Raw genomic sequence first — 13,636 nt, forward strand, 5'->3', positions numbered from 1 at the left:
CGGATGGCCTCCCCGGGGGCTCCTCTCACCAGCCTCATGCCGCGGCTGCCCATGGTGGCCGGGGCGGGCCCTGGACCCCACAGGAGTCTATGCTCCTTACCTGGACACAGCCAGGTGTGACCCTGACCCCAGGCACCACCCCGACGGGCCCGGGTGACAGGAGTGTCACCCTGACTCTACCAACAGGTTTTCACGAGCACCCACTCCGTTCTGGCACTGCCAGGGGCACAGCGGCAAGCGGGTGAGGGACAAGGACCTCCCACTCGGTCTTGGGGAGAAGACCACAGCAAAGCAGAACGTGGAATAATCCACACGGCCACGACATCGGCAGGGCGACAGGGGAGGGGGCAGTGAATGTGTCCTGTGAAGGCCCAGGTGGTAAATGCTTTCGGCTTTGCTGGCTGCAGGGTCTCTGTGGGGACCCCTCAACTCTGACATCATATTAAAGCTGCCACGGACGCTGTGTCAACCAACCGATGTGGCTGTGTGCCAATAAAACTTTATTTACAAAAAGCAGGCACCATGCCCGGCTGGGCTGGGTTTTCGGGCCAGGGACAGGGGAGGGAGGAGGGAGGGCGTGAGGGCTCCACGAAGGGCAGGGAAGGGGGGCTGCCTGGGGTGGGGGCCGCTGAGCAGAGACCTGAAGGGCCAGGGAGGGTCACATGTAAAATCTGACAAAAGGCAGAGTATTAATTTTATATCAATATTAAAATTGAAATCATAAAACCGATGTAAATATTTATATTAACTTCAGTGTCAACACTCACTCTGAGGATTAATTCCTCGGCACACAACCTGCTCCCTCCTCACAACCTATGGGGGGGGGGGGCGCGCGCGTCCTGTCTGTGCCCATTTTACAGACAAGGAAACAGAGGCAGAGCCCGGAGGCCCAGCCCAGTCAGATGCCAGGGCCAGGGCCAGAGTCCCGCGACACGTCCCCCGCGGCGGGGACGAGGACAATGAGGCAGGAAGGGAAGCAGCAGGGACGGAGCGGGAACCTGACCTCCCCCTGCCCGCCCATCCGAGACGTCCAGCACCGAGGCCAAAAGGCTCTCCCGGGGTCAGTTTCACTTAACTGAAACCAAACTAAATCAAAAGCTCAGCTCCTCAGCCACACAAAGCACATTTCCAGTGGCCCCACCTTGGATGGTGCAGACACAGAACACGCCGACGACGGCGGAGGGTTCCGTCGGCCCGCACGGCGCCGCGCGGAGCAGCGCCCTGGCCCACACACGTTCAGCACGTGCAGACGAGCTCGCACGTGGGCCGTGCTCAGCGCGCACGCGCATGGCCGCCCCGGATAATACTGTCATCTCAGCCATGGCTGCCGGACCGGAAACTCGGAGCCGCCCCCCCGCCCCCGGCCCCGCCCCCGGCCCCCGCCCCCTCACCTGCTTCTTCTTCAGCTTGGAGATCTGCTGCTCCACCATGGTGATCTCGCGGTCCACGCGGTCCATGCTCTGGATCAGCTCCTCCTTGGACAGCCGCGGAGGCACCAGCTCCAGCTCGGGGTCGGCGTGCGGGGGGCTGGGAGGGGACACGGGCTCCAGCTTGCCCGTCAGGCTGCGGTCCTGTGGCGGGGAGGACACGGGCACAGGGTCGGCGTGAGGTGCCCCAGTGAATCCTGCCGGCCTTGCGGCCGCAGGGTCCCTACAAACACCGCTCAGCTCCGCTGCAGGGTCAGGAAAGCCGCCGCGGACAGTGTGTCAACAAACGGACGTGGCTGTGTGCCAATAAAACTTTATTTACAGAAGCAGGCACCCCGCGCTTCCAGGCCTGACTCTGAGCCCCAGCACACTGGACATCTGTCACCACAGCCCCACGTCCAGTCGCGTCCCCAGGCTGCTTACCAGCCCTGCCTCCCTGCCTTTGTCCTCACTGGGCCCCGGGCCAGGGGCGCCCTTCCCCCACGTGGCTCACTGAGCAAAGGTCAGAGCCCTCCTACCCTCCTCCAGGAAGGGCCTCCCAGCCTCCCCAGAGCAGCGAAGGCTCCCTGGTCCCGCCCCCCGGGCACGCCCCTCTCACCCCCCCTCACCCCGCCCACTCAACCGCACTCCTCAAACGCAGGCGCAGGACCCTCCGCCCCCGCCCCCCAAGGCCCCGCCCCCGCTGACCCTCGGAGAACACCGGCTGGAACCAGCCAGTCACAGGGCATTGTGCACGGATCACAGGCACGTGGATGTGCAGGAAACACACACACACACACACACACACACACACACACACGGAACCTAAAGAACGTGACGCACGCACGCAGGCAACAGGGGTGCCCTGGGTGCCCAGCGGGGCACGGGGCCAATTCCACGGCCTCCTCTGGGTTCGCCAGCACGTCCCTGCTTTTCCTCCAGTGAGCGACACGCTCTGTGTGCTAAACCCGTTTTTAAAAACGCGTTAAACCAACAAGGGAACCCTGTGGTGGGCTTCTCCTCGACGCCATCCCACCAACTGAAGTTCGTTAGCACTCACCCTCGAAGCCCTGGGTTCAAATCCCGGTCCCCTGTGCCACCTCCCAGCTCCGGGACCTCAGGCAGATCACGCTCCAACCCCCGCCTCAGTTTCCACATCTGCTCTGCGGGACAGTTCCCACCTCCGGCCCGTAGTGTGGCTTGAATGCGTTCACATGCACAGGGCGCTTGGCTCAGGGCCTGGCACTCGAAGGCCTAGTCCGCGCTGGCTGGCCGCTCCCACCCCCACACCCCGGCTCCGGGCCCGGCAGCGCAGGTGGACCCCGCCCCGCCCCCCACGCCGTGCGGCCCTCAAGGCCAGGCCGGCAGCTGCTGGCAGGGGAGGCCCCGGGAGGCGATCCAGGCTGCTGCCTCCCCCACCGCCTCAGCAGCTGCACCGGAGGACAGAGGACACATTATTCCCTGAGACAACTGCAGCCCCAGGGGCTGCCAACTCCCCCCACCCCAGCCCGGGACACAAGGACTGTGGGCACCTGGCCCCCTCCCACACCGAAGCAGAAGCAGCTCCCGCGTCCTGGCACATCGGAGCCTTTGCACGAGCCGTCCCCTCGGCCCAGAGGGTCCAACCCCACACCTCCCCAGCAGCTGAAATCAGACCCACCCTCCTGTCCAGCCCTTCCCACCCCTAAGGGAGACTGGCCCCGCCCCTCCCTAGGCACGTGGGGGTCTCCCCGCAGCCTCACTCATCTCTCAGGGTCCTGGGAACCCAGTGGTGGGCGGGACCGGCTCCGGGAGCCCAGGAGCACCAGCAGCTGCGGGATAGGTCTCCCACCGGGAGCAGGAAGGGCGATAACAGGACACGGACAAGGGCCGTGGGCAGACAGGCTCCAGGCCAGGACACCCGGAACGGCGAGCCCAGCCTGGGTGTGATTCTCAGGAGCAACATCAGCAGAAGGAAGGTTTCCGTCCCCGAGGCTGGCAGCACGTCAGATGCAGCGACTGGCAACTGCCAGGAACCGCAGGGAGCGGGGGCGGGGACTTCCCCGTAAATTCGGGGGGCGGGGAACGAGCTGTCTTCCTCAGTGGGTGCTTCTCAGGGTTCCTTCAGGCTGCGCTTTTATTCCCACCCGAGACGCACAAGTGGGCGCTTCCACCGCCAAACCGGTGAGTTAAACGCAGTCCACCCCTAAACCAAAAGACGGCTCCAACAACCACCAACGAACAACAACAAGAGCGAAAGGCAGACACCTGCGGCCCCACGGATGACCCCAAGGACGCGATGCTGCGTGACCGGCGCCAGACACAGAGGTCACGCAGCGTGTGACGCTACTGACAGGGGACGTCCAGGCCAGGCAGACCCGCAGGGACGGAAAGCAGACCCGTGGTGCCAGGGGCTGGGGGGCGGGGCTGGGGAGTGACTGCAGGTGGGTGTGGGGTTTCTTTTTGGGGTGATGAGAACGTTCTGGAACTGGACAGGGGTGGCGGCGGCACAACACTGCGAGTGTACCACACGCCTTGTTCACGGTCAGCCTCGACCCCCACCTGACGCGGTTGGCTCCGGGCTGCCGCGCACCAGGGAGGGCAGGGAATACCACCTTCTCTCCGGTGCCGAGTTTTCCAGGAACGGGGCCGAGGGCCCTGGCGGCACGGGGCCTCCCTCCGGTGGTTCTCAGGCGGCGGCTGCCCACAGCCACAGGAGGAAAACAGCATGCCCCTGCCGATGCCCCCGCCGCCGCCAGGTAGCCGCCGGCACCCTTCTCCCTGTCAGAGGCCCTGGGTGTAAACACGCAGGCCGGCGGAGAACAGGGAAGCTCTCGGCGCAGAACTGAAGACACAGGCAGCCAAAGGCTCAGGGCCGGAGAGGCGGGTGGGGCCGCGCCCAGCACCCAGTGCCCCCCAACCCCTCATCACAACGACGCCTTCCAGCTCAGGCACAGGTCACCGGAAGGCAGGAGGAGCGACAGCTGTGGGCTGGACCCACGGCCTTGAGCGTGCGAGGAGGAAGGCCCAGCGCGTCGAGCACTCCAGGACCACAGGGAAGGTGGCAGGCAGGACCAAGAACTACGCTGAGCCGGGGGCCTGAGAGATCATCACATCGCCTGGATTCAGCTGTGCCTGAAGCCGGCCAGCCCGAGGTCGGTTCCATGAGCCGGGACGCAAGTCAGCCCAACATGGGTTTTCCGCCCCTGCCGGCCCACAGAGCCCCGGCGGATGATGACGCTCTCACACACAGTCTGCTTGCGATGAGTCCGAAGTCCCCAGCGTGCGGTGACTTCCAAAGGACACCTCCCCACCGCAGGACTCCAGGGGCCCCAGGACAGGGGAGTGTTGGAAAACAACGTTTTCACAGGAAAAAGAAACACCGCTGGGGGCAGGGGGTGGGGGCGGCAGCGTCAATAAAAAATAAATCCCATCACACTCCTGCCTCCAGCCCCAGCTGAATTCCACAAGGCAGACAGACGCAAACACAGCTGACCACGCCCCCTCGGAGTGGTGCCCCGGCTGCCTCCCTCGCCCGCAGCGCCGCCCGCAGCCTGGAGTGACCACAGCAGCCGGCCCCTGGGCCGGCCCCGCCCACCCCAGGTCCAGGACGAGAAGACAGACACACACACACACACACACACACAGAGAAAGACCCACGGACAGAGAGGGAGTCCCCCAGGGAACCGGGAGGAGAACAGGGACAGGCACCTAGACTCCGAGCCACATGACGCGTGGCCGCTCCTCAAGACCCACAGGCCAAGTCCCCATTCTGAAGAGCCATTCTGGGGGGGCGGGCAGGGCAGACACAACCACTGGCCCCTTCTCAGGGCAGACCGGACACTGGTGCGGGGGGCACAGTGCCCTGGGGGCCCCGGTCCTGGGAGGAAGCGCAGCCTCGCCAGCGTGGCCCCATGCCCCCTTCACACCCATCCCTACCTGCCCAAGACCCACTGCAGGAAACACCGGCCCCCTCCGGAGACCAGAGGGGGGGCCACAGAGGGACAGCCCCTCCCCCACCTCCCCACGGCCATGGGCAAGCGGCTTCCGCTGAGCCTGGGACTCTGTCTATAAAATAGGGGGTCGCAGGTCGGCCGTCACGGGACTGAGCACGACACACAGCCAGCACTGGCCCGACGGTAGCTTGTCACCGCCACCCCTGCCACCACGGGACCGCCCCTTCCCTGCCGGCTCCCCAATAAAGGACCCGCCTCGCCTGAAATCCCGCCATCCCATCCCACCCGGCGTCAGGCAGAGAAGACGACCCAGCAGGCGCCCAAGGGGGCCGCCTCCCTCCCCCACCCCCGGCCCCCAGTTCCCAGCCGCCCCCACCCGTGCGGCGGCATGATGAGCGCTGACCTCACCCGGCAGCCGGGAGGCCGTTCAGGAGCTCGTGCGTGTCCCCGTGGTCGCGAAGAAGCCCCAGGGAACTGCTGGGCACGCACGGCAGGGACAGCCGTCACGCAGCCGATCGAGGACGACGAGCGTGTCCCCTGGGCCGTCCCCGCCTCACCCCAGGCAGCCGGGTGACCCTGGGGACAGCCAAGGGATCCCTCCACGGGCACCCCCCCACTGGCTCTGTCTGTGTAAATGGAGGCCCCACGGCCTGCAGACTCCGCCGTCCTGAGCTTCACGGGGAAAGCAGCATCCGCCCCGCCCACCTCCCAGCAGCAAAGCACAGGTGCCGGACCTGGGCGCCGGCATCTCAGCGCAACCTTCTCTTCTCAAGAGTGAACCCAAAGGGCTCTCAGCAGTGGGGGGCCTGCAGTCTGGACCTGCGCAGGTGGAAGCTGTCCCTCTCCAGCCGAGAAACAGCCCCAGAGCCGCCCCAGTCCCCAGCCCTCCTCCCAGTGCTCGGCCCCACCCACAGCCTCGGCCCGTGCTTCCTGCCCCGCACCCCCCCTCCCCGAGGCAGGCCCCCTCTTGCCCCCGCCAGCAGCCCAGTCACAGCAGAAGCCAGGATCCTCGGGGGCTCCCGGCCGACACCAGGCCTTACCTTGGACAGGTCCTCGGAGCCCCCCGGCGGGCCGGCGGCCAGCACGGGCGAGGGCCGCAGCAGGGGGTCGGGCAGCAGCTCCAGGCGCGGGCGCTTGCTGTCCAGGAGCTCCATATCCGCCTTGCCCAGCTCGGGCAGGTACGCGTGCGGCTCGGGCCTCAGGTGCAGCTCCTGGGACCTGCGGAAGGCCAGGGCACAGGCGTCAGGGCTCTGGCCCTCCCCGCTGAGCGCCGCTGGGCACCGTGCCCTCCTCAGCCCCGTGGGGGTCACCCAGGGCAGGCAGGACGGAGACCCGGACTGGCCTTCCCCCCGAGTCAACACTCGCTGACTTCATCTACGGGGAGCAACGCAGCCGGACTCCGCGCACTCTCGCTCCGGGGCGCGGCCCCGCCCCAGAAGCATCGCCCCCTCCCCCCACCCGGAGCCCCAGACCCGCCCAGTCAGACCCTGCACGTAAACGAGATCCCAGGCCATGTGCGGCACAGTCAAGTCCGAAAGGCACCGTGGGCCTAGCACACATGGCGTCACCTGCGTGTCGTGACGTCACCCAGGGCAGACATCACCAGCCGATCGCAGCTCTCCTGCTGCTCAGCCAAGGCCCTGCCTCCTGCTACGGGAGCCACCCGGTGCAGAGACAGCCTCGGATGGCCAGGTCGCTCCTGACTGGCTCCCCACTCCCACCCCCACCCCCAGCCCAGGCTGCAAAGAGGAAACAGCCCTGCAGAGGCCGAGGCCTTGCCGGAGCGCCCACAGCGGCGCCCAGACGCCCGCACAGCCCCACGGCCCCTGCCGAAATGCTGGTCAGGTCAGCGCCTCTCCCAGTGACCCGGGACAGAGCCCGCACAAACACTGGCTGTCCCGCGATCTCCAGGCCTCAGCACGGAGCTGGCGCGTCAGTGGGATGGGCCTCAGGGCCAAGCTAGTCTCGGCGGTCCCCCCACCCCCTCCAATCGCCTCGCACAGCCTGGCGGGGCCTAGAATGGAAGTCACACCCTGTGCCTCTGACCCTAAAACCCTTCCACGGTCCCCCTGACGCACACCCTCCCGCCGCAGTCGGCTGCTCTCTCCGGCCTCCAGGCTCCCTGCCCTGGGGCCTGTTCCTGCCGTGGGCCCCCGCCTGCCTGGGCCGGGACGCCGTCGCCCAGCTCTGCCCGGCCGGCTGCTCATCAACCCGGAGTCCCTCCTCCCAGAGGCCTTTCCCGCCACCCCACCCTGTAGGTGGCAGGTCACCTGCCACGCCTGGGGTCACCCAGTGAGTGTGTGTGTGTGTGTGCGCGCGCGCGCGCGCCACCAGCCCCACTGGGCACTCGGGCTCTGAGCGATCGTGCCACTATCCTCTGGGGCGTTGAGGGGCGCTGCCCTGGCCCTGGCCTTCCTCTCGCTGGGGTCCCCGCGCTGCCCCACCGGGGACCAGGCTCCTCCCCTCCCACCGGGGTTCAGGGAACGCTGGGCCGGCCCCGCAGCAGGCGGACGCCGCGGGGCCTGGTCTGCCGGCCGAGGGGCGGAAGAGACCTCAGAGAACGGGCCGACAGAGGGGGACGAGGTGTGGGCGTGGCCCTCCCGACCAGCCACCCAGAAGACTGCTCCCCCACATCTCAGAGGTCACCCCCTCCTGCCTGGGCCACACCCCCGGAGACTGCCGCACCTCCACGGCCGGAAGTCCAGGGGAGGGACACGTGGTTCCTGCCTGCGCATCTCCGCCGTAGCCCCAAGGACAAGGGCGACCCACACAGCCCGGCACCCCGCTGTGACGCCGGTCCTGCGAGCCCCTGCCCCTCCATGGACCCCCACGTCCCCACCTGGGAAAGGGCCCCGGGGCTCTGGGCAGGCACGGGAGCCCCTCCTCACCTCTCATTCCCGGGCTGGAACTCGGACAGCAGGGAGGGCCGCCTCCTCTGGGGCTGGATGATGGAGCCGGGCGACAGGTGGGAGGCGTAGTCCCGGGGGTGGTGCTGGTACTCGAGCAGCCCGACGTCCTGCGGGGGGCGGCGGTGTGAGCGGGGCCCCGGAGCCGGTGTGGCCCCACCCACGAGGCAGGACCCTCCCCACACACACCCTCGCCGGCCCTCGAGGCCCAGCGTGGCCAGAGGGTGTTGCCAGGGCCCATCCAGCTAAGGCACGCTGGGCCAGCTCCACGCGGGCTTGGGGCCTCGCCTGGCTCTGGGACTCTGCCCATTTCCCAGAACGGACAACCGAGGCTGCGTGTTCGCAGGGACGCCTGGGGACACGCTGCAGCCTGATGTCCGCCTGGGCACTAAGCGACAGCACGGCATCTGCCTGGGGCGGCGAGGGTCCGTCTGTGGGGCTCACGGACCAGGCTCCGAAACGAAGCAAAAGCCCCCCAGTGTGGGTCCCACGTGCAAACAGAGGCCACAGTCAGGAGACGAAGGTCAGATGAAAAGAAACCCTCCCCCGCCGGTAAACGGCCATCGTTTCCCACTATTATCCAGGAAAAACCCAACGGTAACAAATCACAGGCGCCCGGTTGTCAGTGTTCTGAAACACAAAGCAAGTCTTTCACACGAGACGCAGGGCGGGCTTCCCAAGGGCCCCGAACAAATCGATCAGTTCTGTCTGCCGCGAACACTCAGTGGTGGAGTGTGGCAATCGATTGGTGATGTCTGACACAGGCGAGGCGCAGGGCAGAGTGGAAGTGCCAGCGATTTACTTTCCTGTTGGCACCTGTCTGAACTCTCCCGATTTCCCATACAAATCTAGTCTTCCCTTTGCTATCTGGCTTATTTTCGGCAGCTGTTTCTACAAAGAGAACCTGATGACACCAGGGAGGTGTGCTGAGGAGGTGTGTGTTTGACACGCCGGACAGGCGTGCAAGAGGCCGGGAGGCCAGAGGCTAGAGAGCCTGAGAACTGGGGGCGCCCTCGGCGCCCAGAGACACTGCAGGGAGGGCCTTCCAGGGCCGCCCGACACAGCAACAGGGCTGCGGGCTGGAGGCCTCCGTCTGTCATTCAAACACGCGGAGCTTCAGTCTCCTCATCTCTGAAACGGGTGACTGACCCACATGGAAGGAGGCCCCTGTGCTTCCCACCTCTCACCCCCCTTCACTTTCCAAGGGCCTCCCCCGAGGCCCAGGCAGCTTCCAGACTGCAGAGGAGGGCTCCCCCCGCCCCTGCCCCGCGGGGCATCTGGCACAAAGTGCCAGGTGTTGGCAAAGGGGAGGCGGCCGGGGAGGCGGGGGAGAAGGAAGAAGAAAGGGCTCAAGGGGGGGTGGGGGGGGCGGCCTCGGGGATCATGCCGGCAAGGCTGCCAGGCAAAAACTCTCGCGCGCACACACACACACACGCACGCACACACACAGGTGTGAGCAGGAATCAGCGAGCCGTGCAGTCTGCCAGGAGGAAGCGTCTCCCGCTGGCTCTTGCGCACAAAAGGAGAACGAGCCGCTCGGCAGGGCGCACGCAGGGACGTCCTGGGGGAGGGGGGGAGTTGGGGAGGCCTGGGCTCCATGGTGCCCGCGGCTGCCCAGCAAGGGGGCGGCGGGAAGAGGCAAGCGGCATAAGGGCCCCGAAGCTGGTGTCAGGGCACAGCCCGGGGACGCCCAGGGCACCCAGAAGCCCTACAGCGCAGGTGGCAGACACGAGGCCCGCGGGCGCGTCTGGCCCGGCACCTGATTTTATCCGGCCCGGCACCTGTTTCTACCCCCGGGACGGCGCCGAGATCTCACTAAACTGTTACGGAGTAGTTACATGTATACAGCCCCAAAATTACATTTGGCCCTTTGAAGGCAACCACAAGGCCGATGTGGCCCCCGGTGACAACGAGTTTGACGCCCCTGCTCTATAGGAAGGAGAACTGGGGAGCCCCCAGGAAGGTCTGACCCGAGGTGGGGTTCACTGTGATCACATGTGTGCCCCTGCCACCCAATGCTTTCTCTGTACTAATTCACTTAACGCCTACGGCAACCCCGTAGCCCCCGGCACGAGAACTCTGAGGCCAAGGAACTGGCCTGGGCCACCGGGCAAGGAGCCAGGAGGTTCTGAGACGCATGAGGGAGGCTATGCTGGGAAGAGAACCCTCTCTGCGGCCGGGGTGGGAGAAAGGCCCCCCCACCCCAGGAGGGGCTGAGGAGACATCGGAGCAGGGAAAGGAAGAGCTCAGTCCGCTCCGGGTCCCTCCTGGAGTGACAAGGGTCACAGCCAAGGCGGCTCCCGCCTCAGGGCCTTTGCACATGCTGTCGTCCCCTGCCTGGAACATTCTCTAGGCAGATGCCACATGGCTGCCCCTGTCTGTGGCTGCCTCCAGGTTCCCACTCCGATGTCAGCTTGTCAGTCAGACCTCCTTCCCTGAGCTCGCTACTCGGTTAGGAACCCCCCAGCCTCGGCCGTCCCGCCCCCCCCGCCGCCCCTGCTCTCAGACCCCCCACAAGAACATCAGTGCCGGGAGGCAGAGGTGCTTCCGTTCTGTTCACAGCTGCGTTTCCGGGGCGGAGAAGAGACGCCTGGTAAGTGTTTGCTGAATGAATGAGTGAGTGAATGAGTGAAGGAGGGAGGGAGGGAGTGAGAGTGAGTGAATGAGTGAATGAGAGAGGGAGGGAGGAAGAGTGAATGAGGGAGTGAATGAGGGAGTGAGGGAGGGAGTGAGGGAGTGAGTGAGCGGTGTTCCCAGCATGGGGGTTCCCAACGGGCTGGCTCTGGGAGACCACGCCATCCCTTGGGGCCGTTCCCAAAGCAGGAGGAACCATAAAGCTAAGGGAGAGGCCACCCCAGGTGGCATTCGGGGTACAGGCAAAGGATCCGGCATCCCACCCCCCCCCACTCTCCTGCGAGGGGCCCGCTGTGGCCAGGCGGGCAGGCTCCCAGGCCCGGGGCAGCGCTGCTCCCCGTGAGGTCTACGACACCGCAGGCCCCAGGCGGGCGCAGCGGACGTCTGCGTTCTGACCCTTTCCTGCTCATCCAACGACCGCCCCTCCCCCCCACCCTGGGCGCACAGCCGGCACGTGTCCTGCTGGCCTCAGCGGGGAGCCCCCGCGTCCACCAACTGGGTCAGGCGCGGCAGGACCGAGCATCGGTCGGTGAGAGACTGCAAACCGAACCGACGGGAGTTTCCCGCAGCGTCTGATAAGCCCCGGTCTGGGGCAGAAGTCAGCCGACCCAAGGCCAGCGCCAGGCTCTGCCCGGCCCGTCACGTGCCGCTGGCTCAGGGCCACGGCCGCGGCTCTCCGCCTTCGCCGAGCTGCTTGCGCGAGACCACGGGAGCGGCACCAGGGCACTGGGCCGGAGCCCCGCGGCCTGGAGAGCCAGGAACACTCACGGAGAAGGCTGGCCCCGCTCTGGGAGAGGAAAAGCCCACCGTGGGCCCCGGGGGTGGAATGACACGGAAGCTAATGGCCGCACGTGGTCGTCATCACATCCAATCGCAGCGCTCTGTTCCAGCCGCCCAGCCGGCTGGGGAGGGCCTCTGCCAGCACCAGCTGGGCTGACCCTCGCCCGCTCACAAACCCTCTCTGCCAACTGCGGGGAAACCGAGGCACAGGCAGGCAGGACCGTACCCTGAGTTCCGGAGCTGGGGCACCGCCGAGGCAGGACGTGACCACGAGTGGTTTGGCTCCACAGCCAGCGCTCCCCGCCGCCCTCCGACACTGAGGCACCAGGAGGTTCAGCAACCTGCCCAAGGCCACAGGGCGGGGAGCAAGAGCTCTGGGATTCCTTCGTGCTGCGGGCCTTTGGAGTTTAACACGTTCGTTCCGCATGAGGACTGCGGAGCTCAGGGGAGCTCAGAGAGCCCTGGGGGGCTGGGGGGCTCTGGGGGGATCTGGGGGGACTCGGGGGAGATGGCAGAGCTGAGCCCGACAAAGCCCCACAGGAGGGAGGCACATCAGGACCCTCCATGCTGAGACACCCCCGGCGCCAGGGGTCCCCCAGGACCCTCTGGGGAAGATGCAGGGTCCTGGCACTGTTGGGGCGGGAAGCCAAGACCACAGAGACCTCGGAAACAGGACACAGAGCCCCCGCAGGCGGGGCAGGGGCCCCATGAGCCCTGCGCACGGCGCTGACGCTGGAGTCAGAGGCTCGGCCCGTGCCCACGGCTGGGCCAGGGGAAGGGGGCTTCCAGGGCCTGGCGTCCAGGCCCACCTGCAAGCACAGCCAGAACCCGGCCCTCCACCGCCACTGCTGCACGCAGGTGGCGCCGCCCACAGCAGGGCCGGCACGGGGGCAGCCCCCGCCACCCCTCCCGGAGCCCAGGGTCCGGCAGCCCCGACGGGAACAGGCCCTCCTTGGCTCCTGCCGACCCACTCACTGACGGAGACGCATTCCGCCATTCCTTCTGTGTCTCACACGGAGGAGCCACACGGGCTGAGCAGGACACGCACCCACCCACACACAGGTCAGCAGAGCCGCAGCCACCCAGCTGCAGGGCCCTGCACCCCTCGCCGAGCAGCCAGGAGCACCCAGGAACCCTGGGGACATGGTATACAGGAGGTGCCCAATAATAAACACCGACAGAGCCGGACCAAAGGCCCACCCTCATACAGCTAAGGTGACAGCAGCAGGAAGTGGGGCCCCACGGGGAGGCAGGCAGATGGTGGGCAGCCTAGGAGAGCCAGGCACAAGGGCACCAGCTCCCTGCACAGCAAGCGGCCCCCTGCCCCGTGAGCACAATCAGCCCCCTGGACCCCCAGATGCAGGACTCAGAGATAGGACGTGAGCTGGGCCTCATCACCTCAGGGCCCAAGCACCATCCGTGAAGAAACTCCAGGAGGTGGGGGCGGGGGATAGCGGGCTGTGGCTCCCAGGAACCGCCCTCTTCGTAAAGCAAGGAGGGAGCCCAGGTGGGGCTGGGCTATGAGGAAAGTGTATACAGCAGGTGCTCCACGTTTGCACGCAATTCCACTGAGGACTCGGAGCCGCAGACCCGCCAGGCCTGGGAAAACTGCGGTGCCGGTGACCTCTGCCGAGGTGCCCACCTCTCCCCCGGGCGACGGGGAGCCCCGCCAGCCCTGACTCTAGGAGGGACGGGACGGGATGGGGAGGGACCTCGGTGACAGACGAGTCCCCAAAGGCGGCCCTGGGCACCCCTTACCGTGTGGGATCGGGCGATCTGCACGGGGTAGGAGATGCCGTGGGGCGGGTAGCGGGGCTCCGTGGCCCTCCACGTCTGCGCCACGGGCTGCGTGGACCCCGACATGGCGCGGGCGGTCCGGACAAGCTCCCTCTCGTCGGCCACCAAGGACTAAGAGCCAGTCCTCGTCATCTGCTCGTGGGCAGCCCGGTCACAGGCACCTGGGAGGAAAGCAGAG

The 13,636-nt window shown here is 66.7% G+C and overlaps 1 protein-coding gene across 18 annotated transcripts in view; it reads right to left on the bottom strand.

Annotated features, from left to right (window-relative positions):
• NCOR2 (nuclear receptor corepressor 2) overlaps positions 1-13,636 on the bottom strand; it is a 155,305-nt gene that overhangs the window by 97,108 nt on the left and 44,561 nt on the right. For all 18 annotated transcript variants that reach the window (XM_045845675.1, XM_045845716.1, XM_045845803.1 and 15 more), the window contains 4 exons: positions 13,420-13,619; positions 8,230-8,357; positions 6,382-6,559; positions 1,392-1,571 (listed from right to left, as the gene is read on the bottom strand). In XM_045845675.1, the coding sequence (XP_045701631.1) occupies positions 1,392-1,571; positions 6,382-6,559; positions 8,230-8,357; positions 13,420-13,524 (591 nt within the window). In that variant the 5' untranslated portion in view covers positions 13,525-13,619. The remainder of the gene's footprint in view (positions 1-1,391; positions 1,572-6,381; positions 6,560-8,229; positions 8,358-13,419; positions 13,620-13,636) is intronic.

The sequence above is a fragment of the Phyllostomus hastatus genome, unplaced genomic scaffold, assembly GCF_019186645.2.
Source record: "Phyllostomus hastatus isolate PE091 unplaced genomic scaffold, TTU_PhHast_1.1 phas_contig_1162, whole genome shotgun sequence".
Lineage (NCBI taxonomy): Eukaryota > Metazoa > Chordata > Mammalia > Chiroptera > Phyllostomidae > Phyllostomus > Phyllostomus hastatus.